The sequence below is a fragment of the Bolinopsis microptera genome, chromosome 5 (genome assembly GCF_026151205.1).
Source record: "Bolinopsis microptera isolate Bmic1 chromosome 5, MBARI_Bmic_1.0, whole genome shotgun sequence".
Taxonomy (NCBI): Eukaryota; Metazoa; Ctenophora; class Tentaculata; order Lobata; family Bolinopsidae; genus Bolinopsis; species Bolinopsis microptera.
In genome coordinates, this window is record NC_087076.1 from 11,979,384 (window position 1) to 12,006,789 (window position 27,406).

Here is a 27,406-nt window from a genome sequence, read left to right on the forward strand (position 1 = left end):
TCACCTCAGTGTGATGTCTGATTTCAGAGTCGTGTTGTTCACACTGACTACCAAGTTCCCTTATCCTCTGATTTAGTTTGTGTATATCCTCCTCCTTGCTCGAGATATTCTCCTCCGCGTGGAACAGTGTGTGTCTGCACGTTTCCAACTCCCTGTACAGGAGTATAGTGTTGGGATTTGGGAAGGCAATGGATTATGGACGTGTCAGACGGTATCACGTGACTATGAATAGCTTATCTGCTTGATAAAGTAGAATCCCTAATGTTTGTTAATATTCTCAAGTTAAGATTATTATGAGAATTACCCATTAATAAATTAATGTTGTCTGGTTGTTTGACCATGCTCTTCAGCCTTATTTTCTAGATCGACAGAACCTTTTGAAATTTGAAATTTGATTGGCATCGAAACTTTCCGAGTTGCAGAGATTTTGAAGAACAAAGTAAAACAACCATTCCATTTGAACTTTTAAGTCTAATTACAATACAAGTCACGACTAATTCACAACGACACTGAAACCAAAAGAAAGCTATAAAACGTAAACCCAAGGCCCCAAAATAAGCTCTAAAGTCCAGCTTTGGCAGGGTTACAGGAGGCACAGTTCTCAGTTAACTCATACCTAAGTTGTTTGGTCTGATCAGCTAGAACCATGTCACGGTGTGAAATGTCTGCCTTGATCTGATCAATTATCCGATCTCGCTCCCCCATCTCGTGATGAAAAGATGAAAACTGAGGAAATTTCAAGATTAAAACTTTTAAAACAAATAAAAGATTAAAACTTGAAAACGAATAAAGAGTGAGACATAAATTTACTGAATTATGTATTTAATTAAAGCAACAAAAGTACATATAATTTTTAATCAATGAAATGAAGCCGAATTGTCAATTGTAAAATTACCTTTGATTGAATAGACTGGTCGATGCTAACAATTCTCTCGTCACAACTCTTCACTTCAGTAGAGATATACTGTATCTCATTGGAAAGAGTGCTGATATGACTTGATAGCTCCTGTATCGACTAAAGAAAGGTTTTAACATTAAAATTAGTCATCTAGATCAATTATAGACAAGCTCCGAATTATAGCTATGGTTATTTAAATAAACTATGCTCACGGCCCCATGTTGGTTCTTACTTGTTTTATCTCAGTGGAAGCGGAAGTGAAGGACTCAATCCTACTATTAATAGCAGTTTGTTCAGCAGTAGATTGGTTCATCAGAGTGCTGAGTGTTTGCTGTAAGTCGGAGGTAACCAAACTCAGTTCCCTTATCTTACTCTCCATACCGCTAGTATCTTCTCTGATTACCTGCACACAATATTATAGGTGGTAGTGTTTGTTGATTATGTTGCCAAGTGTTGCCAAGTGTTGCTAAGTGTTGCTAAGGAGTGTAGATTGGTAGACAATACTTAGATCAGATGTAGCTAGGCACTTTTGATTTCAAGTCATACATTTAACTTGCGAATGTTTGATACTTTGATCATAAAAACGTGAAAAGACAGCGGAAATTAGCTACAAACATATTATAATGAATCACAACCCATACCTTAGTAACGATAGTAGCAGTTTCTTCGTGCTGCTTTTGTGAACAATCAGAGATAAGTCTCTCTCTAGCAAGTAAAGTAGGTGAACTGCCCTCCACCCTATATCCTCCTCCCATACTACTGGACACTCCTCCTCCCATCTTTACATAGTACTCCTTCCCCCCTCCTCCTCCTCCTCCTCCTCCTCCTCCTCCACTTCCTCCTCCTCCTCCTCCACATCCTCCTCCTCCTACTCCCCCTCCTCCTCCTACGTTGGTACTGTAGGTTGATGAGGTGACCTTGCTAGATGACATCCTACTTGCACCAGTGCTTACTCCTGCCCCTGTGTAGCTACTACCAGAGGTACCTGCGTATGGAGTCCTGTTAGTCTCATTTGGGAGCTGAGTCTTACATTTAGGTTTATAGATATGAAGTTAGAGGTCAGGGATGTGTTATCGTTCAAATCATATCTCAGGCCGTAGTGCACAAAGCCAAAAACAGTAAGACATATCAATACTCGCAATCACAAAAAAGCAATCTTAAGTTGTGTCTAAATACCAGAGTAGAGTGCTCCTCCTCCGTGAGTGTGACCATGAGTAGGAGAGGTGTGACCAGCGCAGGAAATCTTCCCGACTGAAGCTCGGACATTCTTAACTTCAGTCTCAGGACGTGTCACCCGGACTGAGTTGACAGAGTAGTCGTAGTCCAGTACCATCACTACCTGGTTCTTTGACTAGCTAAACGAGGTGGCCACAATAAGTTAAATTATAAATTATAAGAATTTACATGTAAATAAAAACACGAACTTCAACTAAATTCCTCCTTCAATAATTACCCTACTTTATAAACGTTAGATTAGATATCAGTAGAAAGTAGAAAATGCAGACAACTAAAAGAAAGTCTCTGTTTACCATAATACGGTGCTAAATGCTAATAGAATAAACGGGCCAATGTGTAAGCTGCTCAACAGAAGGAAGTTATGTATTCGCGCTATCGGTGGGATCGAATGAAATGGCACCTTAACCACAGAGCCGTTGCAACGAGCGTGATATTTTAGAAATTGGCAGAATTATATTGGTCGATATCACGTGACCAATATCATGTGATTAACGGTAAAATATTTACAGGATTCCTCCCAAGGAAACAGCATCTACCAGATAGACATGATAAAGTACATAAAGAACCGGTATCCAGATCTTCAGATTATCGGGGGAAACGGTGAGGATTTACAAATCTAAAGTTTATTTCCATTTTTCCAACGCTGACCAGTTTGAGAAGTTGTATATATCCAAACTTAATTTCTCACCAAAGCCTCCAATTGAATGATTACTATAATAGAGATATTATCTCCCTGCTATTTCAGTGTGATTACTATATAGAGATATTATCTCCCTGCTATTTCAGTGGTAACAGCAGCCCAGGCTAAGAGTCTGATAGATGCTGGAGTGGATGGCTTGAGGGTTGGTATGGGCAGTGGTTCCATTTGTATTACACAAGAGGTTAGTTCAGTTATACCTCTTTGTTCAGCTGATTGTTCAGCTGAATTTAACCTGTTCGGATTCCATGACTATTTTAGTGAATTTAAATGTACTTTGTAATGGAATGAAAATGTGTGAAATTGTTTTCTGAAGAGGAAGAAATCTCTCTCACCTCTCAATTTGCCATGTTATTACTTTACACAGCCAAACATTCTCCTCAGTACATGTATCTCACACACCATGTTATTACTTTCCACAGCCGCACATCCTCCTCAGTACATGTATCTCACACACCATACCCTCAGGTAATGGCAGTAGGGCGCCCCCAAGGAACAGCAGTGTACAGAGTAGCAGAATATGCTCGCCGGTTTAGAGTGCCAGTAATAGCAGACGGAGGTATCACGTGTGTTGGACATATCACCAAAGCACTGGCTTTGGGTGCCAGTACCGTCATGATGGGGTCCTTGCTGGCTGCCACTAGCGAGTCACCGGGAGAGTACTTTTATCAGGACGGTGTTAGACTCAAGAAGTACCGCGGCATGGGCTGCCTCGCTGTTAGTAAAATATTCAAACTTTAACATTTCTACTTTTCTGTTAGTTAGTTATTAATAGACGATTTACCCTTTGTAAAAATAAAACCGATAGTTCGTACACTTGTAGGGTGCACAATGTGCACTGCACAATGTGCACTGCACATGCATAATGCGCATATCTCTGCAACTTTAAGACATATTGGAAGATCAAACTTCTTCCTGCCTAGGCAATGAAAGACGGGGATGGCGCAAAAGAAAGGTACTTCTCAGACCAGGATGCTATAAGAGTAGCACAGGGCGTAGCTGGATCAGTAGTGGACAGGGGTAGTATCTACACCTACATTCCGTATCTTGTAGCTGGTATTCAGCACGGCTGCCAGGATATCGGCTCCAGGAGTCTTTTTACTCTCAGGTAAATGAGATAAAATGTGACTGCAGTTTTGGAGGCTTCCCGCAATAGAAGCTGTGTCAGAGTTTTATAATATTACTAGTGTAACCCGGCCTATATATATATTACATGATAATGATATGAATCCTTCATAACTAAACTACATTTTTATAGCCTCAAATTTATAATGTTTTATAATGTTTTTATTTTGGTATTTTTACCTTCGGTCTAAAACAAATCACTGCAGGTCAATGATGTACGATGGAAAATTAAAGTTCGAAAAGAGAACGTTGGCAGCAATGAAGGAGGGTGGAGTACATTCTCTTCATTCGTAAGTCTCAAATATTTCGTCAAGTCTTATTTCAGTTCGTTCAACTCTGGTGATTTCCTATTCAAATATGTCCAAAATATCACCATAATAAACTAAGGACACCGAGTTGGCCGGTTTGATGCTGCGTGCTGCTGTGCGCGTTTCTCCCTACCCAGAGATACTGCGCGCAGGAAGCACACTCCACTCTAGACCGGTCCAGTTTATTGTCCTGACGTTTTCTAAGTAAGCTAACCAACCATGTTCTACTAGCGTGGAAAAGCAAATGCAGTTGTAAAATGTGTGAGGTAACTCCGCTCGGCACAGCTGCAGCTCACTGCGCTCTTTTTGCCACTTCTGTGTGCCACTTTGTCCAGATCTGTGTGACACTTTAAGTCGTTCTGTGTACTGCTTTCTTAATTAATCTGCCTAAAACTGAAGACGCCATTTAAATCTGCGCTTGATATTGTTTCTGGGCTCTTAAAGTATAATCATAGAGAGTCTTTTTGAAGTTTTCTAATTAAAAAATAATAATTGAAGATAAAATATCTAGTTCAGCCATATTTAATGTACATATCGATCATTAAGCTCTTCGCTTCTTTTTTAAAATCATCGATTATCTTTTTATGGAGCTAAAATCGCTGGTTAAATGTCCTTAATTGATATTAAGCTAGAAATCTGCTATTTTCATATGCTACATATATTAAAAGTTATAATAATCAAATCCAGTGGCTTAAAGTCATTTTATCAATTTAATACTTTAGAAACTTTAAAACTATTTTTATTGAAAGGGTGTCCATAAACTGTAAGTGGTAAGACACCTAAAAAATATAGACCGTAAGCTTTTGAACTTCTCGGCAACATTGATTTCTGGCTTGTTAGCATTTTTCTGCATTGAATGAAACATGTACATGTAATTTGAATGAAAAAACGAAACCACCAAACATGCCCCCGACGTAATTAGATGTGCGAAAAGTGATTGAACACTGAAGCGATGTTTTACAGCCATGACAAAACTGAAAAAAACTAAACAGCATATCAAAAAAACTAAACAGCATATCATGCTATCCAATAGTGAAAGTATTACAAAGAAAACTAAACCTTCCAACTGTTCAGGTACGAAATGAAGCTATATTAAAGGGATTGCTGGAATATTTTACACTCCGCGCTGGACGACCAATTCCTCGCTTGACAACCTTGAACTTACCCGCCTACCCGGGTTCTTGGCAGCTTTTACTACAGTTTTCGTTGTGTACATAATGTTAATGTTAATGATTTATCGTGACCTAATTTATGGCAAAAGTTTTTTTTTTCAAAAACGAAATTGCATCCCAACTTTGCACGATTATATAAGTTTATTTATGACCTTTAGAATGGTTTAGTTTTAAGAGATATCGGCCGCATATTGGTTTATCGATCGTGCAATTCAAAGGCTTAATAATAATATGTTTTCAAAATGTTTAGTAATTTATGATTTAAGAAATATTATAGGAATTTGAACCCAATCACCAATGGTGTAACTACTCTGTTTGCTGATGTTGGCTAAAACCGCTATCACATATCACAATTTTATTACTATTTATGTCCATAGTTACAGGTTAGACTTAGGAATGTTCATTTAAAAAAACATTCGGCGATGACAGACTGTCAGAGAAATGAATACTTTCATTTATGTTTACTTTCGATTAACTTATGTCTCACTAAAACTCTTGTAGTGTAATTTGTAATTGCGTATCCGAAGTCTATTCCCAGCAGATAACTTACCTAAGTTTATGTTGTGGCTTCGCGCTTCTCTCACATCACACACGATTTTGCGTGGCCGCATTGGCGTCACCTAGCTTGATATCCTATTGCTCGCTGCTCTCACGTATTATATCAGGAAGCTTGAAAAGAACGCTGCGCACACAGCGCAGGGATTCAGGATTGGCGTGCCAGGTAACATTTACCTGGCGCGCTAATCCCAATTGGACGGATGTTACTCGTCTAAATTTCTTCGAAGTAGCGCGCGCCGCTTTCTTCTCGAAATGTGGCAAGTGCTACGAAGTAGCGCGCGCCGGGCCAAATCATTAACAATGGTCAAATCCCAATGCGTGGCGCTCTTTTCGCGGAGCTATTATACGTGAGAGGAGCGAGCAATAGACTCAAGACTAGCAATATAGCAAGCTAGGTAAGGTTACATACTAACATTAGGGGGTGCACCATAGAAATAAACTTGCTCGGATTATAAACTTTTGTACCATCGTTTTCTAGAGACTGTGAGAAATTTCACAATACCAAATTTGTCATACCTTATTGAAAAGATCAGTGAGTTTTGCCTATGTGCCATATTCGATGGTGCGCGGCTTTTGGAGCAAAATTAGCTGTAAAAGTCGCGTAATTTGACCAAATTTGACCAAATTCGTTGAATTTTGTCGTATTATTTGGATATATCTTCAGTTCCTTGCATGAGATCCTTCTGAAAATTGGCGACGACCTTCCAATAGGGCTTTCACAACTGTCCGAAAAATTTGGTGGATATCGGAGTTGATATAGTAATAAAAATGGGGCAAAATACGCTGCTTTTAGCTGTAACATAATGTCTGATGGTTGGATATGCTTTAAACTTTTTCGGACACTTTCCTTGTAAGTCTATGAGTAAGCTTACCAATTTTTGTTGCAATCGGAGGTCGGGAAGGATACTTAATATCTATTTGTTTGAAGAAAATTGTGCTGGCCGAAATTAGCGCTAAAAAACCATCCTACAGTCGGCACGCGCGGCTCACTGTCGATGGCGCACTACCTACTAACATTGGCGCGACCAGTAAGCCGATAATTTATGTATTTATGAAGTGGGTACTTCTCGGAAAGGAAAAATGTATGAAAACACGATGTGACTATTTTTGCCTTTTTGGGTTGATTTAATACTTTAATATAATACAACGGCAGAAAATTATTCAAACTTTAAGTTACCTGAGGACCCCAGGCTATTATGTTCATTAACATAAAGATTTGGCGGAATGACAGGCTGAGCGCGGCCCAGTAAACTTTAAGCAAAACGGGCACATTTTAACTTAACTGGTGATACTCGTAAAATATCTGTTCGTCGACGAGTCCAACTCGGCGCGCGTCCTGGTAGGTTGTAAACCTACAAATTTTAACCATATACCACCTTTTTGGCTTTTTAACCGGGAAATCCTGGAATAATAGCTTAATTTTAACAATCAACATGCCATCATGTGCGGCAGGCGGCTGTGTTTTAGCTATCTAAATCTTCCTGCACATTTTGCTTATATGCCAACGAAATTAATTGCTCAAAAGTGAAAAACATAGTTTTTGGCCTTTTTTGGCCCTCTAGACTAAAAAAGGTGTATTTGGAGTTCCTAGCGCGTATTGACGGATGTTACTCGTCTAAATTTCTTCGAAGTAGCGCGCGCCGCTTTCTTCTCGAAATGGCCCGATATGGCAAGTGCTACAAAGTAGCGCGTGCCGGGCCAAATCATTAACAATGGTCAATAGCGCGTATTGAGCAGAAAATGCCCGTACGAGATTTTACTAGTTAGTAGTTTAATAGTGCAGTGTGGTGATCGTTGATCGGGCGCGCTACAGCATACAGGCATTGTTCACTGTTAATGGACAGACCTGGTGCGCGCTACTTCAAAGAAATTTAAAGAGTACAGTATCATTCGTCGACACAGGCTAAGCGGCTAATAGTAATATAAGCGCAGTTTTGCATAGCCATGTTTTACCTAACCATCATGTGTACTGCTTTTGCGCCGTTCGGGCGCGCTAGTTTTACGAAGCGGGCGCGCGCTACTGCAAGGGCTTTGGATAAAGCAATGACCAATATGCAGCAGTAAACAAAAATTTGCTGGAAATGGCGCTCCGCGTAATAAATAATAATGTAGTGGATAAATTTGTAGGTTTACAACCTACCAGGACGCGCGCCGAGTTGGACAGATATTATACGAGTATCACCCGTTAATGGATAAATTAAATATTTAATTTTTGATTATACTGAAATTAAAAACAAAATTGCATTTTTCTAAATTAGTTTCAAAAATGGCATTGCTCACCATTTATTTGCAATTTTAACTTTTTATTTTGTTCAGCATCCTTGCCAAATCTCTAATTCATAACATAATCTCAAATCTGAGTACGTAAGAGTTGTCAACCATTTCTTCATGACCGGATCTAAATTCTAATTGCATTATAAATTCAAATATTGAATATACGGGCCGGCTACGTAGGCAAGAAATCTAGGTAAACTATAGGTAAAAATATAATATTAATCATAAGCTAAAATGTACTAATCTTTGTATTCTAAATGGGGAAAAAGAAGAAACATTGTCAGTCAGTCGAGAAAATTGTCAGTCAGGCTATATGGCAGCTTTGTAGATGTTGTGACTATGCTAGTAGTGGTCCCAGGCTTGCGACTGGAATTGCAGTGTTAAATCGATTTAAAGGTATACCAACGATCCACCTCCCACTTGTTGTTTGGTACTTAGCATTAATAGTGTCAGCTGTAGCCATTTATAGCAAGAATCTTAAAACTAAAGGGGATTACAAGGAAAAGAGGAAGGAAAAAGAATAACGGAACAAACAATTAATTAAAGTATTTACAGGAGCATAAGTTATTGTAATTACAAGCTTCAAATAAATCACTGACTAAATGGGGAAAAAGAAGAAACATTGTCAGTCAGTCGAGAAAATTGTCAGTCAGGCTATATGGCAGCTTTGTAGATGTTGTGACAAAACTAGTAGTGGTCCCAGGCTTGCGACTGGAATTGCGGTGTTAAATCGATTTAATGGTATACCAACGATCCACCTCCCACTTGTTGTTTGGTACTTTGATTGATTGAAATAAATTTTCGTGCACATACAGAATGAATGGTTAATAATTTAATATTATATATGTAGACCACTTAGCATTTATAGTGTTAGCTGTAGCCATTTATAGCAAGAATCTTAAAACTAAAGGGGATTACAAGGAAAAGAGGAAGGAAAAAGAATAACGGAACAAACAATTAATTAAAGTATTTATAGGAGCATTAGATATTGTAATTACAAGCTTCAATAATAAATCACTGACTAAAACTTCTAATTAAAATGACACTTGGCTTGGTACGCTCGCCCATTTTCACTGGTCAGTCTGAACTTCGGTTTAGCACGTTGTACACTTATTCACCTAAGTTTCAGAATTTGTTCAGTTTAGCAGAGTTAGTACCCGTGTTTCAATAAATCAAAAGATATCAGGGGAGTTCTTTGATAATGTTATGGTCATCTAGAATACCGAACTTCCTGAAAACGTTATCATATTTCCTCAGACAACGTTTAATGCCTTTAATCAGTCTATCACGGCTATATCCTCTATCAATTAGAATTTTGAATATTTTGTGAAGATGGGAGGTAAAGATATCCAATCTAGTGCAAACATTACCATATCTAAGAACTTGACTTGAAAAAACGTTGTAGCCAACCTCGGTTGGGATGTTACTGTGAGGAAATGTAAGGTATACAACATGAAAATTAAAATCATCAGTTTTGTTATACACTGATATTTCTAGTCCTTCTGTGGAAATATTAATATTTAAATCAAGGTAGTTAATGATTTTATTATTGGAACCAGCTCGCTCCATCTCCAATGAATTAGGATAAATATCTTTAATCAATTGATGAAAGTAAAGGTAGTTAATAATAGATAAATCGTCAACATATCGTTTATTATTGGATTATATCTTTGCTAATCCCATTTTCTTTTCCTGAAGTAAACGTTTCATATAATTAAATTCCTTTTTGCCAACAGTGAGATCAGCTATAGGGGAACTTGAATTTCCACCCATAGGAATACCCTTGGTTTGTATGAATACAATCCCACCGAAGACGACATAAGTGTTATAAATAATAAATTTAACAGCCTCTTTTAGGTCATCTTGACTAAAGCAGGCATGAGAATCATAGGTTTTATTGGAAAAGAAACATGTATTACTGTCTCTTTTAGAAATACAAATATATCTATTACGGTCTGAAAATATTAAATCAACAACTTCATTAATCATATTCTCTACTTCAATCAAGTCTAATCTGGTATAAAGAGTAGTAAAATCATATACTTGTATATTATAAACATCGCTATTTTTGATAGCTTCAAGGAATTCACTTGAGGAATCTATGCTCCAAAACATGTTTATACCGCTGTTGTTGTAGATTGCCTCGCAGTATTTCTTGAAGTATTTCCTCAAAAGTTTCAGACAACAGTTAACTTGGATGTTAAGTTGTTTCGTAACGCAAAAACGGGCACCTGCAATGAACCTCGCCTTGTAAGGGTTCTTATGAAGCTTAGGGTTCCAGAAGATGCGTGCTTGTCGCAAGTTTTTATCTTCAACTTGTACATTAAATCTCTCCTTTAGACTCTCAGATATTTTATTGACATAATGAGTCTCGTCTTCGCTACAGGGTTTATATGTATCATTACCTATACATTTTAGAGTATTAGGATCAAAACCCATTTCATTGACAAGAGTTTTTACATAAAACTTTTTACAAATAAATGAAAAATTACCAGAAGCTTTGTCGATACTACAAATAATGTATTTACTTTTCAGCAATTTAAGACTTCTTTTAACATCATCTTTTTCCAGTGTGTTTTATTTTATTTCAAATGTTTTAGGAAAGTTTTTCTTGTAATATTCAATACGATTGGAAACTATTGATAACACTTTTTCCTTCCAATCGCTGAACTTTACTTCTTTTTGACAGTACTTTCTACTTTTTGATTTTATAAATTTATCGACAGCTTCGGTAACTGACATATATATCTCATCTGGAGATTTAAATGTGGGAATTCTGTATTTACAACCGTAGGAAAGTACTTCCCTAAGTTCAACATTATCAACAATATCTAAATTACCAGTAACTACATGTCCATGAGGAGGATAATTGAAAGGGGAGGGGTGACAATCGCATGGACTACCTAAAATAGATTGAATATCAGAAATAGAAAGTTTCTTTAAGAATGAAGCAACAATAAAAAAAAAAAACAACATTCTTATTTAGTATCAATTAAAGCAGACAAAAATATATTTCATATAAATAACTAGCACGAACTTTAGATCAGATATCTTTTACAAAGATACGTCGAGAAGAATCCTGGGTGATACATGATCGGAGAGTACAGACCATAAAGTTTACGCACCCACCTAGACCTTTGCCTCCTGAATTCTTGGTTGGATAGAAATTTATGCAAACTTGGTCGTTTATACTCCAAGTCCCTAGTTGAAGAAGTAATATTATATATGTCTAGAGTTAGCTTCGTTCAATAATAACAATATCAATATAATCAATATCAATATCAATATCAGATAAAACTATCGAATAAATTATTAAATAATAATTAATTCTTTCCGATAAAATTTTTTATAAATTTAGATATTTAGTATCTAAAAACATTAATACAAAAAATGGTTAAAAGCGCCAAAATCGATTTGAGAGATTTTCTGTCTATAGTACAATCATGATAGTAATAGTAAGTGTGTGCCGCTGCAATTAGACTTGATTACTGCAATTTAAACTTGTTTGGAGTCCAAGTATCTTTTAAGTCAGCTACCTGTGCTTGTATTAATAGTGCTTTGGTTCTCAATTTTATCAAGTTAATGGACGTTTCTAAGCAGTTCAGTCTGTAAGTTATTATGGAAGTTATCATGGAATTCACACAATACCTCCAGAGACACAATTTTTACAATTTCCCTTATACCTATAACTTGTGTCTATAACTGCCCAGTACAACTTTCTTCATAGATACCGTGATGTTGAAATAAAATTGTCAATTGATGCACCAAAACAAAAAATATAGGAGTTCTTTGTCTCTAAATAAGGTGTAAAGAGAGTGCTTATCTGTAACATCGAACTTAACAGTTATTTGACCAATTAACCTAGTAGCGCATCAAATGCCCATGGCAGTTGCTGCTAAAAATCATATTTGACAATTGACCTCAACCTTTGCATCTGTTGCAGCATATGCTATCAGCACTAAATTGTAGCCTACACTTTAACTCATCTGCACAGCTAGAATTAATGAAAATGCGCAAATTTGCCAGGGTTTCTTAGCCAGTATGGGGTCTGTGCGTTTCTGTCAGACCCAAAACATCTTGCATTGTGACTCCATTCAATTTAAAGGAACATTTTTCCAATAATAAGGTTGCAGGAGAGTGCTCTCCCCTTTTCAAGGTCTGCATGGGTGATATGCTGTGAACAATAAAGTGAATAAAGTGACGTCATTGTTCTCAATTTCATCTGCATTTTGGGGAACAGGTAGCTTCACACTTAAGGCACCCATCCTTGAACTAAAATAATCACTCCAATAACGACTGTTCCTTGATGTTTTAGTAGCAAACTTTAAGGTCAAGGGCTTCAGCTGGTCCCTTGGAACTCTCTGACAGTTTTAGGCTTCGAAATTAAATTAGATGGATTTAAGAAAAACATGATTACTAAAAGTATTACAAATGATAGCTTTTTTGAAATGTTTCAAATGAAGTTTTAGTAAGAATTGAGGGAGCCAGTTATGCCAGTAATAAAAAGAAACATAATGATTATCTCTGGTTTCATCCTATGTGGCAAAGAAGCGTTTTATGAATCTTTTAAATTCCACTGGGAAGTTTGATTAGGTTATGAAAATAGGATATTGTATTTGATAAATGGTTAAAAATATTGTATTTGATAAATAATTAATGTCGGTGAGGAAATATTTATAATTATATATTTTCATACATTTTTTGATGTCATAAATTTTACTTTACTTTACTTTACTTAACACAAGTTCATAAAAGTATTTTCATAAAAGATAATATTATTGAGTTTACCCTGGGCGACCTTCAACAGAAATCCTGTAAATCAATTTTCTTCACAGTTGAGCATAGTGGTTCATTCATTGTCCAGTTTTTGAATCATTATTTCATTTAATGTGTTATTTTTAGGCCACATGGCGACAAAGCATGGAAGTCGTGGTAAAAATCAGCAAACAATATCATCTATCATTGGAGAAAATGAAAAAATAATAGAGATTGTTAATGCTACATCAATCACCAAAGACAAAACCAAAGCTAAACGGTGCTTCATTGTTGTTACTCATCTGAAAGGGTCTCACCTCAACTATTCAATATTTGTTATCAACCAGAGCAAGGATGTTCTTAAGTTGAGATACAGATTTGCATTGATTGAGTTGAATGCAGTAGATTTCTTGGCTAGTGATGATTCAAGACTTGATTTTTTGCTCAAGTTTAATGAAGACAAAGTACTTCACTATGCTTGTGATGCTTGGGAAAAGAAGAAAAAGTTTCTTATAAATCTTTACAAGCTCTGCAAGAACAAGCTTCCAAAAGAAGCCTTGCCAGTATTCAAGAATGTCAACACCCAAATGTTGGAAGAGACAGTTTTCTTGTCTGCAACATTGAAGGGTATGGAGAATGATTCACCAAATCCATCTGAAAATGTTGAGCCTGAGTACAAACTGAAATATCTCACTAAAGAAGAAGAACTAGACCTTGAACAAGTTTGTAAAGCATGCCAGTGGGAAACTGAAAGTGCAGAAGAGTTTATTGCCAAAATAACAATGGAGCTTTCTGGTTTGGATAAAGCAAACATCCATTCTATAATGAATGTTGAAGAAGAAATTTTGAAATTATTCGAGACAATGGATGATGCTATCAAAAAATTAGACACACTCGACGAGAGCTTGAATGAGTACAGCGAAATCCTAACAAGAGAAGAATCAAGAATTCTTGACATTTCTGACCTTAGCTCTAATCATTCTGTTAGAGTTGCTAATAACCAAAAGCTGTTACAGAAAACTCAAGATCTTCTTCAGTTGCTCTCTCTTCCTGTCAATCTAGAGGATCTAGATACTTTGAACGACTATAACCTTGAATCATTCTCTCAAGCAGTAGAGGTTGCTCAAAGTAGAGTTGATGCCCTTGCAGGTCATGAACTCCAAGAACTGCACTGTGTGCAAGAATTCATGATAAACTGTAGAGCTTTTCTAAAGACAGTCCCTGAGTTACTTTATGCTGATTTAGATGAAAAATTAAGGAAAGATTGGCAAGGGAAGCACAGGGCTCGCCACATCAATGTTGCTAGATTCACATCTCTACTTAATTGGTGCAAAGACTTTGATCCAGTCATGTTTAATGCTATTTTCCAGTCATATGAGGCATCAATACAAAAATGCTATGCCAAAGAAATAAGCAACTTCTTTAAAGATAAAGTTGGCACTATTCAGAAGAGATCAAACTTGGACAAAGGTTTCTCCTTTGCTGGAAAGTCAAATTCCAGCACATCTACGATGGATATATCTGCATCAAAACAAAGTTTCAGAGGTTCTCTAAGTAACATCAGAGGTTCAATAGGATCAGTGGATTCTGTCAACATCAAAGGTTCTGGTGATTCAATGGCTACTTATCAGACTCAAAGTGAAAATAACTCTAAATTCGATAATCTGTTTTGTAAGGTTAGTGGACTATGATATAAGTTTGATAGTAAAAATATTTTGCAATAACTATCTCATGAACTCTTCCTTCAGCTTCAATCTATAACACAATTATACTGTGAAATGGCTCTTAATTACTTTGGCTAGGAAAGCATCAAAGCTAATTTGATTAACATGATCAATGATAATTTAATGTAATTTTGCTTCATAATCAGGTACTGGATTTCATTACCCCGCTTGTTGTCGACGAGGAAGACCACCTCAATGAAGTCTTTGGAATACCATTCATGGAAGATATACCCACAGATGCCAGTGACAATGAAATAAGAACCCGTAAAGACGAAAATACTGCAACTAACAATATCTTGATTAAACTCTTCGGAGCGAAGCTTGATCAAGAGTTACAACAACTCATTGAAGTTAGGTGAGAATGAAATCAATCAACCATTTTATGATATTCAAAGGGATCATAAACAATTTTATCTTAATGTAGACATTTTAACTCAGAATAAACATTCTATGCAGTATGCACATATCACCATATTATACTGTACATATTGAAATTATGTTACATATAGATTAGCTAACTATATCTCTAGAATGAAACAGAGCATGGCATAATAATATTGGAAACTATTGATAACACTTTTTCCTTCCAATCGCTGAACTTTACTTCTTTTTGACAGTACTTTCTACTTTTTGATTTTATAAATTTATCGACAGCTTCGGTAACTGACATATATATCTCATCTGGAGATTTAAATGTGGGAATTCTGTATTTACAACCGTAGGAAAGTAATTCCCTAAGTTCAACATTATCAACAATATCTAAATTACCAGTAACTACATGTCCATGAGGAGGATAATTGAAAGGGGAGGAGTGACAATCGCATGGACTACCTAAAATAGATTGAATATCAGAAATAGAAAGTTTCTTTAAGAATGAAGCAACAATTAAAAAAAAAAACAACATTCTTATTTAGTATCAATTAAAGCAGACAAAAATATATTTCATATAAATAACTAGCACGAACTTTAGATCAGATATCTTTTACAAAGATACGTCGAGAAGAATCCTGGGTGATACATGATCGGAGAGTACAGACCATAAAGTTTACGCACCCACCTAGACCTTTGCCTCCTGAATTCTTGGTTGGATAGAAATTTATGCAAACTTGGTCGTTTATACTCCAAGTCCCTAGTTGAAGAAGTAATATTATATATGTCTAGGACTCTAGAGTTAGCTTCGTTCAATAATAACAATATCAATATAATCAATACCAATATCAATATCAGATAAAACTATCGAATAAATTATTAAATAATAATTAATTCTTTCCGATAAAATTTTTTATAAATTTAGATATTTAGTATCTAAAAACATTAATACAAAAAATGGTTAAAAGCGCCAAAATCGATTTGAGAGATTTTCTGTCTATAGTACAATAATGATAGTAATAGTAAGTGTGTGCCGCTGCAATTAGACTTGATTACTGCAATTTAAACTTGTTTGGAGTCCAAGTATCTTTTAAGTCAGCTACCTGTGCTTGTATTAATAGTGCTTTGGTTCTCAATTTTATCAAGTTAATGGACGTTTCTAAGCAGTTCAGTCTGTAAGTTATTATGGAAGTTATCATGGAATTCACACAATACCTCCAGAGACACAATTTTTACAATTTCCCTTATACCTATAACTTGTGTCTATAACTGCCCAGTACAACTTTCTTCATAGATACCGTGATGTTGAAATAAAATTGTCAATTGATGCACCAAAACAAAAAATATAGGAGTTCTTTGTCTCTAAATAAGGTGTAAAGAGAGTGCTTATCTGTAACATCGAACTTAACAGTTATTTGACCAATTAACCTAGTAGCGCATCAAATGCCCATGGCAGTTGCTGCTAAAAATCATATTTGACAATTGACCTCAACCTTTGCATCTGTTGCAGCATATGCTATCAGCACTAAATTGTAGCCTACACTTTAACTCATCTGCACAGCTAGAATTAATGAAAATGCGCAAATTTGCCAGGGTTTCTTAGCCAGTATGGGGTCTGTGCGTTTCTGTCAGACCCAAAACATCTTGCATTGTGACTCCATTCAATTTAAAGGAACATTTTCCAATAATAAGGTTGCAGGAGAGTGCTCTCCCCTTTTCAAGGTCTGCATGGGTGATATGCTGTGAACAATAAAGTGAATAAAGTGACGTCATTGTTCTCAATTTCATCTGCATTTTGGGGAACAGGTAGCTTCACACTTAAGGCACCCATCCTTGAACTAAAAGAATCACTCCAATAACGACTGTTCCTTGATGTTTTAGTAGCTTTAAGGTCAAGGGCTTCAGCTGGTCCCTTGGAACTCTCTGACAGTTTTAGGCTTCGAAATTAAATTAGATGGATTTAAGAAAAACATGATTACTAAAAGTATTACAAATGATAGCTTTTTTGGAATGTTTCAAATGAAGTTTTAGTAAGAATTGAGGGAGCCAGTTATGCCAGTAATAAAAAGAAACATAATGATCATCTCTGGTTTCATCCTATGTGGCAAAGAAGCGTTTTATGAATCTTTTAAATTCCACTGGGAAGTTTGGTTAGGTTATAAAAATAGGATATTGTATTTGATAAATGGTTAAAAATATTGTATTTGATAAATAATTAATGTCGGTGAGGAAATATTTATAATTATATATTTTCATACATTTTTTGATGTCATAAATTTTACTTTACTTTACTTTACTTAACACAAGTTCATAAAAGTATTTTCATAAAAGATAATATTATTGAGTTTACCTTGGGCGACCTTCAACAGAAATCCTGTAAATCAATTTTCTTCACAGTTGAGCATAGTGGTTCATTCATTGTCCAGTTTTTGAATCATTATTTCATTTAATGTGTTATTTTTAGGCCACATGGCGACAAAGCATGGAAGTCGTGGTAAAAATCAGCAAACAATATCATCTATCATTGGAGAAAATGAAAAAATAATAGAGATTGTTAATGCTACATCAATCACCAAAGACAAAACCAAAGCTAAACGGTGCTTCATTGTTGTTACTCATCTGAAAGGGTCTCACCTCAACTATTCAATATTTGTTATCAACCAGAGCAAGGATGTTCTTAAGTTGAGATACAGATTTGCATTGATTGAGTTGAATGCAGTAGATTTCTTGGCTAGTGATGATTCAAGACTTGATTTTTTGCTCAAGTTTAATGAAGACAAAGTACTTCACTATGCTTGTGATGCTTGGGAAAAGAAGAAAAAGTTTCTTATAAATCTTTACAAGCTCTGCAAGAACAAGCTTCCAAAAGAAGCCTTGCCAGTATTCAAGAATGTCAACACCCAAATGTTGGAAGAGACAGTTTTCTTGTCTGCAACATTGAAGGGTATGGAGAATGATTCACCAAATCCATCTGAAAATGTTGAGCCTGAGTACAAACTGAAATATCTCACTAAAGAAGAAGAACTAGACCTTGAACAAGTTTGTAAAGCATGCCAGTGGGAAACTGAAAGTGCAGAAGAGTTTATTGCCAAAATAACAATGGAGCTTTCTGGTTTGGATAAAGCAAACATCCATTCTATAATGAATGTTGAAGAAGAAATTTTGAAATTATTCGAGACAATGGATGATGCTATCAAAAAATTAGACACACTCGACGAGAGCTTGAATGAGTACAGCGAAATCCTAACAAGAGAAGAATCAAGAATTCTTGACATTTCTGACCTTAGCTCTAATCATTCTGTTAGAGTTGCTAATAACCAAAAGCTGTTACAGAAAACTCAAGATCTTCTTCAGTTGCTCTCTCTTCCTGTCAATCTAGAGGATCTAGATACTTTGAACGACTATAACCTTGAATCATTCTCTCAAGCAGTAGAGGTTGCTCAAAGTAGAGTTGATGCCCTTGCAGGTCATGAACTCCAAGAACTGCACTGTGTGCAAGAATTCATGATAAACTGTAGAGCTTTTCTAAAGACAGTCCCTGAGTTACTTTATGCTGATTTAGATGAAAAATTAAGGAAAGATTGGCAAGGGAAGCACAGGGCTCGCCACATCAATGTTGCTAGATTCACATCTCTACTTAATTGGTGCAAAGACTTTGATCCAGTCATGTTTAATGCTATTTTCCAGTCGTATGAGGCATCAATACAAAAATGCTATGCCAAAGAAATAAGCAACTTCTTTAAAGATAAAGTTGGCACTATTCAGAAGAGATCAAACTTGGACAAAGGTTTCTCCTTTGCTGGAAAGTCAAATTCCAGCACATCTACGATGGATATATCTGCATCAAAACAAAGTTTCAGAGGTTCTCTAAGTAACATCAGAGGTTCAATAGGATCAGTGGATTCTGTCAACATCAAAGGTTCTGGTGATTCAATGGCTACTTATCAGACTCAAAGTGAAAATAACTCTAAATTCGATAATCTGTTTTGTAAGGTTAGTGGACTATGATATAAGTTTGATAGTAAAAATATTTTGCAATAACTATCTCATGAACTCTTCCTTCAGCTTCAATCTATAACACAATTATACTGTGAAATGGCTCTTAATTACTTTGGCTAGGAAAGCATCAAAGCTAATTTGATTAACATGATCAATGATAATTTAATGTAATTTTGCTTCATAATCAGGTACTGGATTTCATTACCCCGCTTGTTGTCGACGAGGAAGACCACCTCAATGAAGTCTTTGGAATACCATTCATGGAAGATATACCCACAGATGCCAGTGACAATGAAATAAGAACCCGTAAAGACGAAAATACTGCAACTAACAATATCTTGATTAAACTCTTCGGAGCGAAGCTTGATCAAGAGTTACAACAACTCATTGAAGTTAGGTGAGAATGAAATCAATCAACCATTTTATGATATTCAAAGGGATCATAAACAATTTTATCTTAATGTAGACATTTTAACTCAGAATAAACATTCTATGCAGTATGCACATATCACCATATTATACTGTACATATTGAAATTATGTTACATATAGATTAGCTAACTATATCTCTAGAATGAAACAGAGCATGGCATAATAAGATCAATTTTCAGCTACAAAGTTGATCCCTACTACTCACTATACATGTACCTGAGGCTGGGGAAACCGAGCCATAACCAAGAAGGAAGTGTATTCCTCAAACGGTTCTATTCCTCCTGTTTGATAATCGTAAAACGGCAGTTTGACCAGTTTATTAAGAACCAGGTTAGTTATCAAATGTATTTATTCTACAGTAACTATGATTATGCTCACAAAAGCTTAAATACTTATTAGTATCTAATTGAAAATTAGAGATTACTAAGAAAAGACCTACTTTCCGCTGACGAAAGTTCGATTAAATACTTGGGGTGATAGTTAATTAATTAATAAGATAAATAGTTAATTGCTTGCTGCAACTACAAAGATCAGTAATACCTTTCAAACTTTCCAAAGCATGTCCCTACTTTAAATCTATTATGTATGTATCCTGCAATCTTCAACCCTTTTGCCATGCAGAACTTGTGTCTGCTTTTAAAAATTTCCATTAATAACAGTTTTTCACTATCAGGTAGCCCAAATAGGTGAGACCAAGGCACATAAAAGTAAGAGGTGTGGCATCCTACACTGTGTTCATAAGTACGAGCATTTTGTGAGAGATACTGAGCGGCTCTTTGATAGAAAACTAGAAAGAAGGACTGAGATTGAAAAGGTTTGACTTACGTTGTATACGTAGTGAGGGGGGGGGGGCTCATGTTTTTTTGTCCGTTTTTGTCCGTTTGGCAGCTATATTTTCAAAACGGACAAAAAATAAAGCGGACAAAAACGGACAAAAACGGACAAAAACGGACAAAAAATAACAAAAATTGAAATAACATTTAGATGCTTCCTCCTCCTCCTCCTCCTCCTCCTCCTCCTCCTCCTCCTCCTCCTCCTCCTCCTCCTCCTCCTCCTCCTCCTCCTCCTCCTCCTCCTCCTCCTCCTCCTCCTCCTCCTCCTCCTCCTCCTCCTCCTCCTCCTCCTCCTCCTCCTCCTCCTCCTCCTCCTCCTCCTCCTCCTCCTCATCCTCCTCCTCCTCCTCCTCCTCCTCCTCCTCCTCCTCCTCCTCCTCCTCCTCTTCCACCTTCTCCTCCTCCTCCTCCTCAGCCATCCTCCTCAGCCATCCTCCTCAGTCCTCCTCAGTCCTCCTCCTCTGCAGTCTTCATCATCCTCCTCAGTCCTCCTCCTCCTGGGTCCTCCTCCTCCTCTTCATCCTCCTCCTCTTCCTCCTCAGTCCTCAGTCCTTCTCCTCAGTCCTCCTCCTCATCCTTCTCGTCAGTACTCCTCCTCCTCAGTCCTCCCCCAGTCCCCCTCCTCCTCCTATTCAGTCCTCCTCCTCCTCAGTTCTCCTCCTTCTCATTCCTCCTTCTGAGTCCTCCTCATTCCTCCTTCTGAGTCCTCCTCCTTCTCCTGAGTCCTCCTCCTGGGTCCTCTTTCTCCTCCTCCTTCTCAGTCCTCCTCCTCCTCCCTCTCAGTCATCCTCCTCAGTCATCCTCCTCAGCCATCCTCCTCAGCCATCCTCTTCAGCGATCCTCCTCAGTACTCCTCAGTCCTCCTCCTTCTCAGTCCTCCTCAGTCCTCCTCCTCAGTCATCCTTCTCCTCCTCCTCCTCCTCCAGGGGGATCCTGTTTTTTATCCGTTTTTTCCGTTCGGAACCCTATATTATCAAAACGGACAAAAAATAGAGCGGACAAAAACGGACAAAAACGGACAAAAAATAACAAAAATGGAAATAATATTTAGATGCTTCCTCCTCCTCCTCAGTCTTCCTCAGTCATCCTCCTCCTCCTCCTGAGTCCTCCTCCTGGGTCCTCCTCCTGGGACCTCCTCCTCTTGGGTCCACCTCCTCTTCATCCTCCTCCTCTTCCTCCTCAGTCCTCAGTTCTCCTCCTCAGCTCAGTCCTCCTTCTCAGTCCTCCTCCTCATCCTTTTCCTCAGTCCTCCTCCTCAGTCCTGCCCAGTCCCCCTCCTCCTCCTATTCACTCCTCCTCCTCCTCCTCCTCCTCCTCCTCCTCCTCCTCCTCCTCCTCCTCCTCAGTCCTCCTCCTCCTCAGTCCTCCTCCTTCTCAGTCCTCCTCCTCCTCCTCAGTCCTCCTCCTCCTCAGTCATCCTCCTCAGTCCTTCTCCTCCTCAGTCCTTCTCCTCTTCCTCCTCCTCCTCAGTCTTCCTCATATTCCTCAGTCCTCCCCCAGTCACCCTCCTCCTCAGTCCTCCCCCAGTCACCCTCCTCCTCATCCTCATCCTCCTCATCAGTCCTCCTTCGCCTTCTCAGTCCTCCTCTTCAGTCCTCCTCCTCCTTTTCCTGGTTCCTCCTCCTCAGTCCGCATTCTCCTCCTCAGTCCTTCTCAGTCCTTTCCCCAGTCACCCTCCTCCTCATCCTCCTCATCAGTCCTCCTTCTCCTTAGTCCTCCTCCTCAGTCCTCCTCCTCCTCCTCCTGGATCCCTCTTCTCCTCCTCAGTCCTTCTCCTCCTCCTCAGTTATCCACCTCCTCCTCCTTCTCCTCCTGGGTCCTCCTCCTTCTGCTCACCAGTCCTCCTCCTCAGTCCTCCTCATCCTCTTCATCCACTTACTTCTCCTCCTCATCAGTCCTCCTCCCAAGTCATCCTCCTCCTCCTGCACTGGGGCCTTTTCCTGTGTCCTCCTCCTCCTGGGTCCTCCTCCTCAGTCCTCCTCCTCTTCCTTCTCCTCAGTCCTTCTCCTCCTCAGTCCTTCTAGGCATCATGTAGCCGGTGGGCCCGACATGATACGACATATCTTGACACGTCGGGGTTTGTCGGGATTTGTCAGGGTTTGTCGGGGTTTGTCGGGGTTTGTCGGGGTTTGACGGGGTTTGACGGGGTTTCCGGTTTGTCGAGCCTGGAGGCTTTTTTTTTTTTTTTTTTTTTTTTTTTTTTTTTTGAGTCTCCCAACAAAAAGCCGAGACGGAGTCATCAAGCTTTACGTGGAAAAACACTATACAAGAAGGCCTCATGTAGCCGGTGGGCCCGAGGCAAAACCCCTCGACAAACCCCGACAAACCCCGTTTGTCGGGGTTTGTCGGGATATGTCGGGGTTTGTCGGGGTTTGTCGAGCCTGGAGGCTACATGATGCCTCCTTCTCCTCTTCATCCTCCTCAGTCTTCCTCCTCCTCAATCCTTTCCCCAGTCACCCTCCTCCTCATCCTCATCCTCCTCATCAAGTCATCAGTGCTCCTTCTCCTTCTCAGTCCTCCTTCTCAGTCCTCCTCCTCCTCTTCTTCCTGGTTCCTCCTCCTGGGTCCTCCTTCTCCTCCTCAGTCCTCCTCCTCTTCCTCCTCCTCCTGGGTCCTCCTGATCCTCCTCAGTCTTCTTTCTCCTTCTACTCCTCAGTCCTCCTCCTCCTCAATCCTCCTCTTCCTCCTAAGTCCTCCCATTCTCAGTCCTCCTCCTCATCAGTCCTCTTCACCAGTCCTCCTCCTCAGTCCTCCTTATCCTCATCCTTCATCTCCTTCCTTCATCTCCTTTCTCCTCCTCATCCTCCTCATACACCTCCTCCTCATCAGTCCTCCTCCTCACTGCTCACTCCTTCTCCTCCTCCTCCTCCTCCTCCTCCTCCTCCTCGTCCTTAGTCCTCTTTATCAGTCCTCATCAGTCCTCATCAGTCCTCCTCCTCCCCAGTCCTCCTTTTGGTGCCTTTTCCTGGGTCCTCCTCCTGGGTCCTCCTCCTCTTGGGTCCTCCTCCTCTTGGGTCCTCCTCCTCATCCTTCTCCTTAGTCCTCCTCCTCCTCAGTCCTCCTCTTGAGTCCTTCTTCTCCTCCTCCTCCTATTCATTTCTCCTCCTCAGTTCTCCTTCTCAGTCTCACTTCTCCTTCTCAGTCCTCCTCCTCCTCTTCTTCCTGGTTCCTCCTCTTGGGTCCTCCTTCTCCTCCTCAGTCCTCCTCCTCTTCCTCCTCTTCCTGGGTCCTCCTGATCCTCCTCAGTCTTCTTCCTCCTTCTACTCCTCAGTCCTCCTCCTGCTCAATCCTCCTCTTCCTCCTAAGTCCTCCCCTCCTCAGTCCTCCTAAGTCCTCCCCTTCTCAGTCCTCCTCCTCATCAGTCCTCTTCACCAGTCCTCCTCCTCAGTCCTCCTTATCCTCATCCTTTATCTCCTTTCTCCTCCTCATCCTCCTCAGATCATACACCTCCTTCTCCTCATCAGTCCTCTTCCTCACTGCTCACTCCTTCTCCTCCTCCTCCTCCTCCTCCTCCTCCTCCTCCTCCTCCTCCTCGTCCTTAGTCCTCTTTATCAGTCCTCATCAGTCCTCATCGGTCCTCCTCCTCCCCAGTCCTCCTCATGGGGCCTTTTCCTGGGTCCTCCTCCTCTTGGGTCCTCCTCCTCTTGAGTCCTTCTTCTCCTCCTCCTTTTCATTCCTCCTCCTCAGTTCTCCTTCTCAGTCTCACTCTTCCTCAGCCCCCCTCCTCTCCCTCCTCAGTCCCCCTCCTCAGTCCCCCCTCCTCCTTTTCCTCTCTTTCATCTCTCAATAATTTGTTCAATTTATAATTATTGTTGGTGTTATTGTTAACATAATTTATTGTTATATACTAAAATGTTTTTAAGCGCATTTGAGTCTGACTCAAAATGTGCTCAAGAATCTTTGTGTTTAACAAAGTTTTACTCTCCAGTAATACAACTTTTCATCCCTTTTTATGTTATTAAAAAATGTGTAGACTATTCTTTGTGCCTAATTGAAGATTAAAAGTTTGAGAAAGGACCATGGTCATTAACCGGGCTACCCATTTCTGCAGATAGCCTGTTACAAATTGTGGAGAAAATTTAAATCAAAAGTTACAATTTTTGTCCGTTTTTGTCCGTTTTTGTCCGTTTGGCAGCTATATTTTCAAAACGGACAAAAATTAACGGACAAAAACGGACAAAAACGGACAAAAAATAACATGATCCCCCCCCCCCCGTAGTGACTACTTTAAAGTCAGCCAAATATCAGCTTTGCTCAAGGTGACCAGGGTTATCTGTGATTAAAATATCGTAATCAACTTATCAATCAAATCTTCAATAACAAATTCCTCAGGGCTACATTACGCTGCTGGAAGCAGTTTTCTTTGCTATAGACAGGATCTCGAAGGAACAGCAGAAAGTGCCCCCAGAGGTGGTTATGATTGAAAACTATCACCATCTTACTGAACTCATGAAATCTATGAGTTTGTCGTGTCTGAGTGAGCTGCAGAGAAAGGCAGCTAAATTGTATGAGACTAATTTAAACGAATATGTCACAGTCAAATTGGGGAATCCCATCGAGAAAATCAGGTATGATTGGTTTTGAAGTTTATAGATTTAAATCTAATAATGATTTCAATCTCAGTTCAATTATGTTAAAGTATTTGCCATCGTATGTGGCACGTAATGTCCAATTCTTTTATTTTGAAAGTAAGTTAGTGTCCTTCAATTTTAAACATATCTTTGAACTTAATACCCTGAACAGATTTAAGATAAGATATTTTGCAGTGCATTTTTCCTGGGGGTGAAACAGTCGCTGAGCTCCGCAGTGCGACCAGAGGAGGTCGGTTTTCAGATAAACTATAGTCGGAGTGTCCTCAAGAGTATCATTAAGCAGTACCCTCTGAAAGATGTCCGCAGGAGTATTGAAAATTATCTCAACAAGGTAAATAATGCTTGTAGTTTGGTAGAGACTATAATAATGATGATTGCGGGGGATATTTATAGTGACATGTCCACAATAACACGTGACATGTCCACAATAACACGTGACATATCCACAATAGCACGTGACATGTCCACAATAACGCGTGACATGTCCACAATAACGCGTGACATGTCCACAATAACACGTGACATGTCCACAATAACACGTGACATGTCCACAATAACACGTGACATGTCCACAATAACACGTGACATGTCCACAATAACACGTGACATGTCCACAATAACACGTGACATGTCCACAATAACACGTGACATGTCCACAATAACACGTGACATGTCCACAATAACACGTGACATGTCCACAATAACACGTGACATGTCCACAATAACACGTGATATGTCCACAATAACACGTGACATGTCCACAATAACACGTGACACATCCCCAATAACACGTGAAATATCCCCAATAACACGTGACATGTCCACAATAACACGTGACATGTCCACAATAACACGTGACATGTCCCCAATAACACGTGACATGTCCACAATAACACGGGACATGTCCCCAATAACACGTGACATGTCCACAATAACACGTGACATGTCCACAATAACACGTGACATGTCCACAATAACACGTGACATGTCCACAATAACACGTGACATGTCCACAATAACACGTGAAACATCCACAATAACACGTGACATGTTCCCAGATAGAGAAGCACCTGTGTGAGGAGGAGGATATGTACGAGAGAGTGGGTTCCACCTACTGCCACTCCATCCTGTCCCAGGTAACCGAGTACCAGGGTCTCATGAAGTCCTGTTACCCGGACAGTGGGGTTCAGTTCGAGTTCAGAGAGGAGGACATCAGGAGGTTGTTCGATGTTAGGATTAGTCAGAAGAAGGGGAGCAGTGTGTAGGTGTAGGTGCAGTGTGTAGGTGAGCAGTTAGTGAGACTCAACTCCTTCAACAAAGTGTCAAGGTACTGTTCGTCATGTGGTCACGTGGTTACGTGGTTACGTGGTTACGTGGTTACGTGGTCACGTGGTTACGTGGTCACGTGTTACTCATCCAGGTAGCTGGAGACGAGGATCCTCTTTCTACCGGGTAAATTCTTAATAAAGCGGGGGTTTGAGTATTGTGAGCAGCACTTTATCAACAGTTTCAAACATTTTCCAGCAACGGATACTTCTTTTTAACAGTTGAACTTTTGAAGCATTTTACTAGTTGTTTGCATGATATTAGTTTTAAAATAAAGCAGATTTTAAGCATTGTGAAATTGTTAGCATGGCACCTCAGAATGCCATTTTACTAGGAATTAAGATGTGTTGATAATTACAATAATTAAATGGGGAAATTATATTTCATCATAACAATATTTTGAAGAATTCATGTCTCATGACCTTAATTCAAAACTTTCATATTTTATTCTTTTAAACCTCAGATTTATCAGAAAATTGTATTTTTGTTATAATTTTATTCATGATTTAGACGTGAAACATATGATATTATTTTTGTATTGTATTTTAATGTCTGTGATAAATGTAATTGTACATGTTTCCTCTTTTTGATTCGTTGATCTAACCGTTTTTGTGACTTTTACTCGCAAACTACATCGAAAATTTAAGCAATGCATCTCCTTTTATCTGATTGTATCCACAATTTGAAGCTCTTTAAAACCTGATAATTTGTTGGGCACCCAAACCACCCCACCCCACCCACCCAACCCCACCCCACCCCACCCCACCCAACCCCACCCCACCCCACCCACCCAACCCCACCCCACCCCACCCCACCCCACCCCACCCCACCCCACCCCAGCAAAACCTGCTCATAATCATGATAATGTTTACACTTCTGCTCAAGTGGTTATCTCCATTGACCTTAGTTTCCTTTTTCAGATTGAATGGCTGTATTCATTTAGCGAAGTTTTCTGAAAAGAAACACCAAGAGATGTCAAGGGATCTCTCTTGGTCCCCTCACATACGAGCCATTGCTGATAAAGCTCGCCAAAAAGCATCATGGGTTCTCAGTGTATTTCACACACGATCTCACTCTATCATGCTGACGCTATACAAGTCAATGGTTCG

At 39.0% G+C, this 27,406-nt stretch overlaps 4 protein-coding genes across 11 annotated transcripts in view; all 4 read left to right on the forward strand.

The window, feature by feature from the left end:
• The window catches only part of LOC134816068 (inosine-5'-monophosphate dehydrogenase 1-like), a 75,601-nt gene that overhangs the window by 33,336 nt on the left and 14,859 nt on the right, over positions 1–27,406 (forward strand). For 2 of the 7 annotated variants that reach the window (XM_063824792.1, XM_063824795.1), the window contains 6 exons: positions 2,644–2,734; positions 2,921–3,015; positions 3,300–3,548; positions 3,755–3,939; positions 4,163–4,246; positions 5,339–5,928. The exons of 2 other annotated variants lie outside the window; for them this stretch is intronic. In XM_063824792.1, coding sequence (XP_063680862.1) covers positions 2,644–2,734; positions 2,921–3,015; positions 3,300–3,548; positions 3,755–3,939; positions 4,163–4,246; positions 5,339–5,360 — 726 coding nt within the window. In that variant the 3' untranslated portion in view covers positions 5,361–5,928. Of the gene's footprint in view, positions 1–2,643; positions 2,735–2,920; positions 3,016–3,299; positions 3,549–3,754; positions 3,940–4,162; positions 4,251–4,495; positions 4,531–5,338; positions 5,929–27,406 lie in introns of those variants that run through there. 3 more of the 7 variants (XM_063824793.1, XM_063824791.1, XM_063824796.1) reach the window with 3 other exon arrangements.
• The window catches only part of LOC134816059 (mucin-2-like), an 85,326-nt gene that overhangs the window by 33,335 nt on the left and 24,585 nt on the right, over positions 1–27,406 (forward strand). The gene's annotated exons all lie outside the window — the stretch shown is intronic.
• Positions 13,168–15,515, forward strand: LOC134815590 (exocyst complex component 1-like). Its single transcript, XM_063824142.1, has 2 exons — positions 13,168–14,699; positions 14,894–15,515. The coding sequence occupies exons 1-2, from the start codon at positions 13,176–13,178 to the stop codon at positions 15,104–15,106; spliced, it is 1,737 nt and encodes a 578-aa protein (XP_063680212.1). The 5' UTR covers positions 13,168–13,175; the 3' UTR covers positions 15,107–15,515.
• Positions 17,578–26,906, forward strand: LOC134816060 (exocyst complex component 1-like). Its single transcript, XM_063824782.1, has 7 exons — positions 17,578–19,109; positions 19,304–19,512; positions 19,726–19,876; positions 20,220–20,360; positions 24,712–24,947; positions 25,146–25,302; positions 26,030–26,906. The coding sequence occupies exons 1-7, from the start codon at positions 17,586–17,588 to the stop codon at positions 26,234–26,236; spliced, it is 2,625 nt and encodes an 874-aa protein (XP_063680852.1). The 5' UTR covers positions 17,578–17,585; the 3' UTR covers positions 26,237–26,906.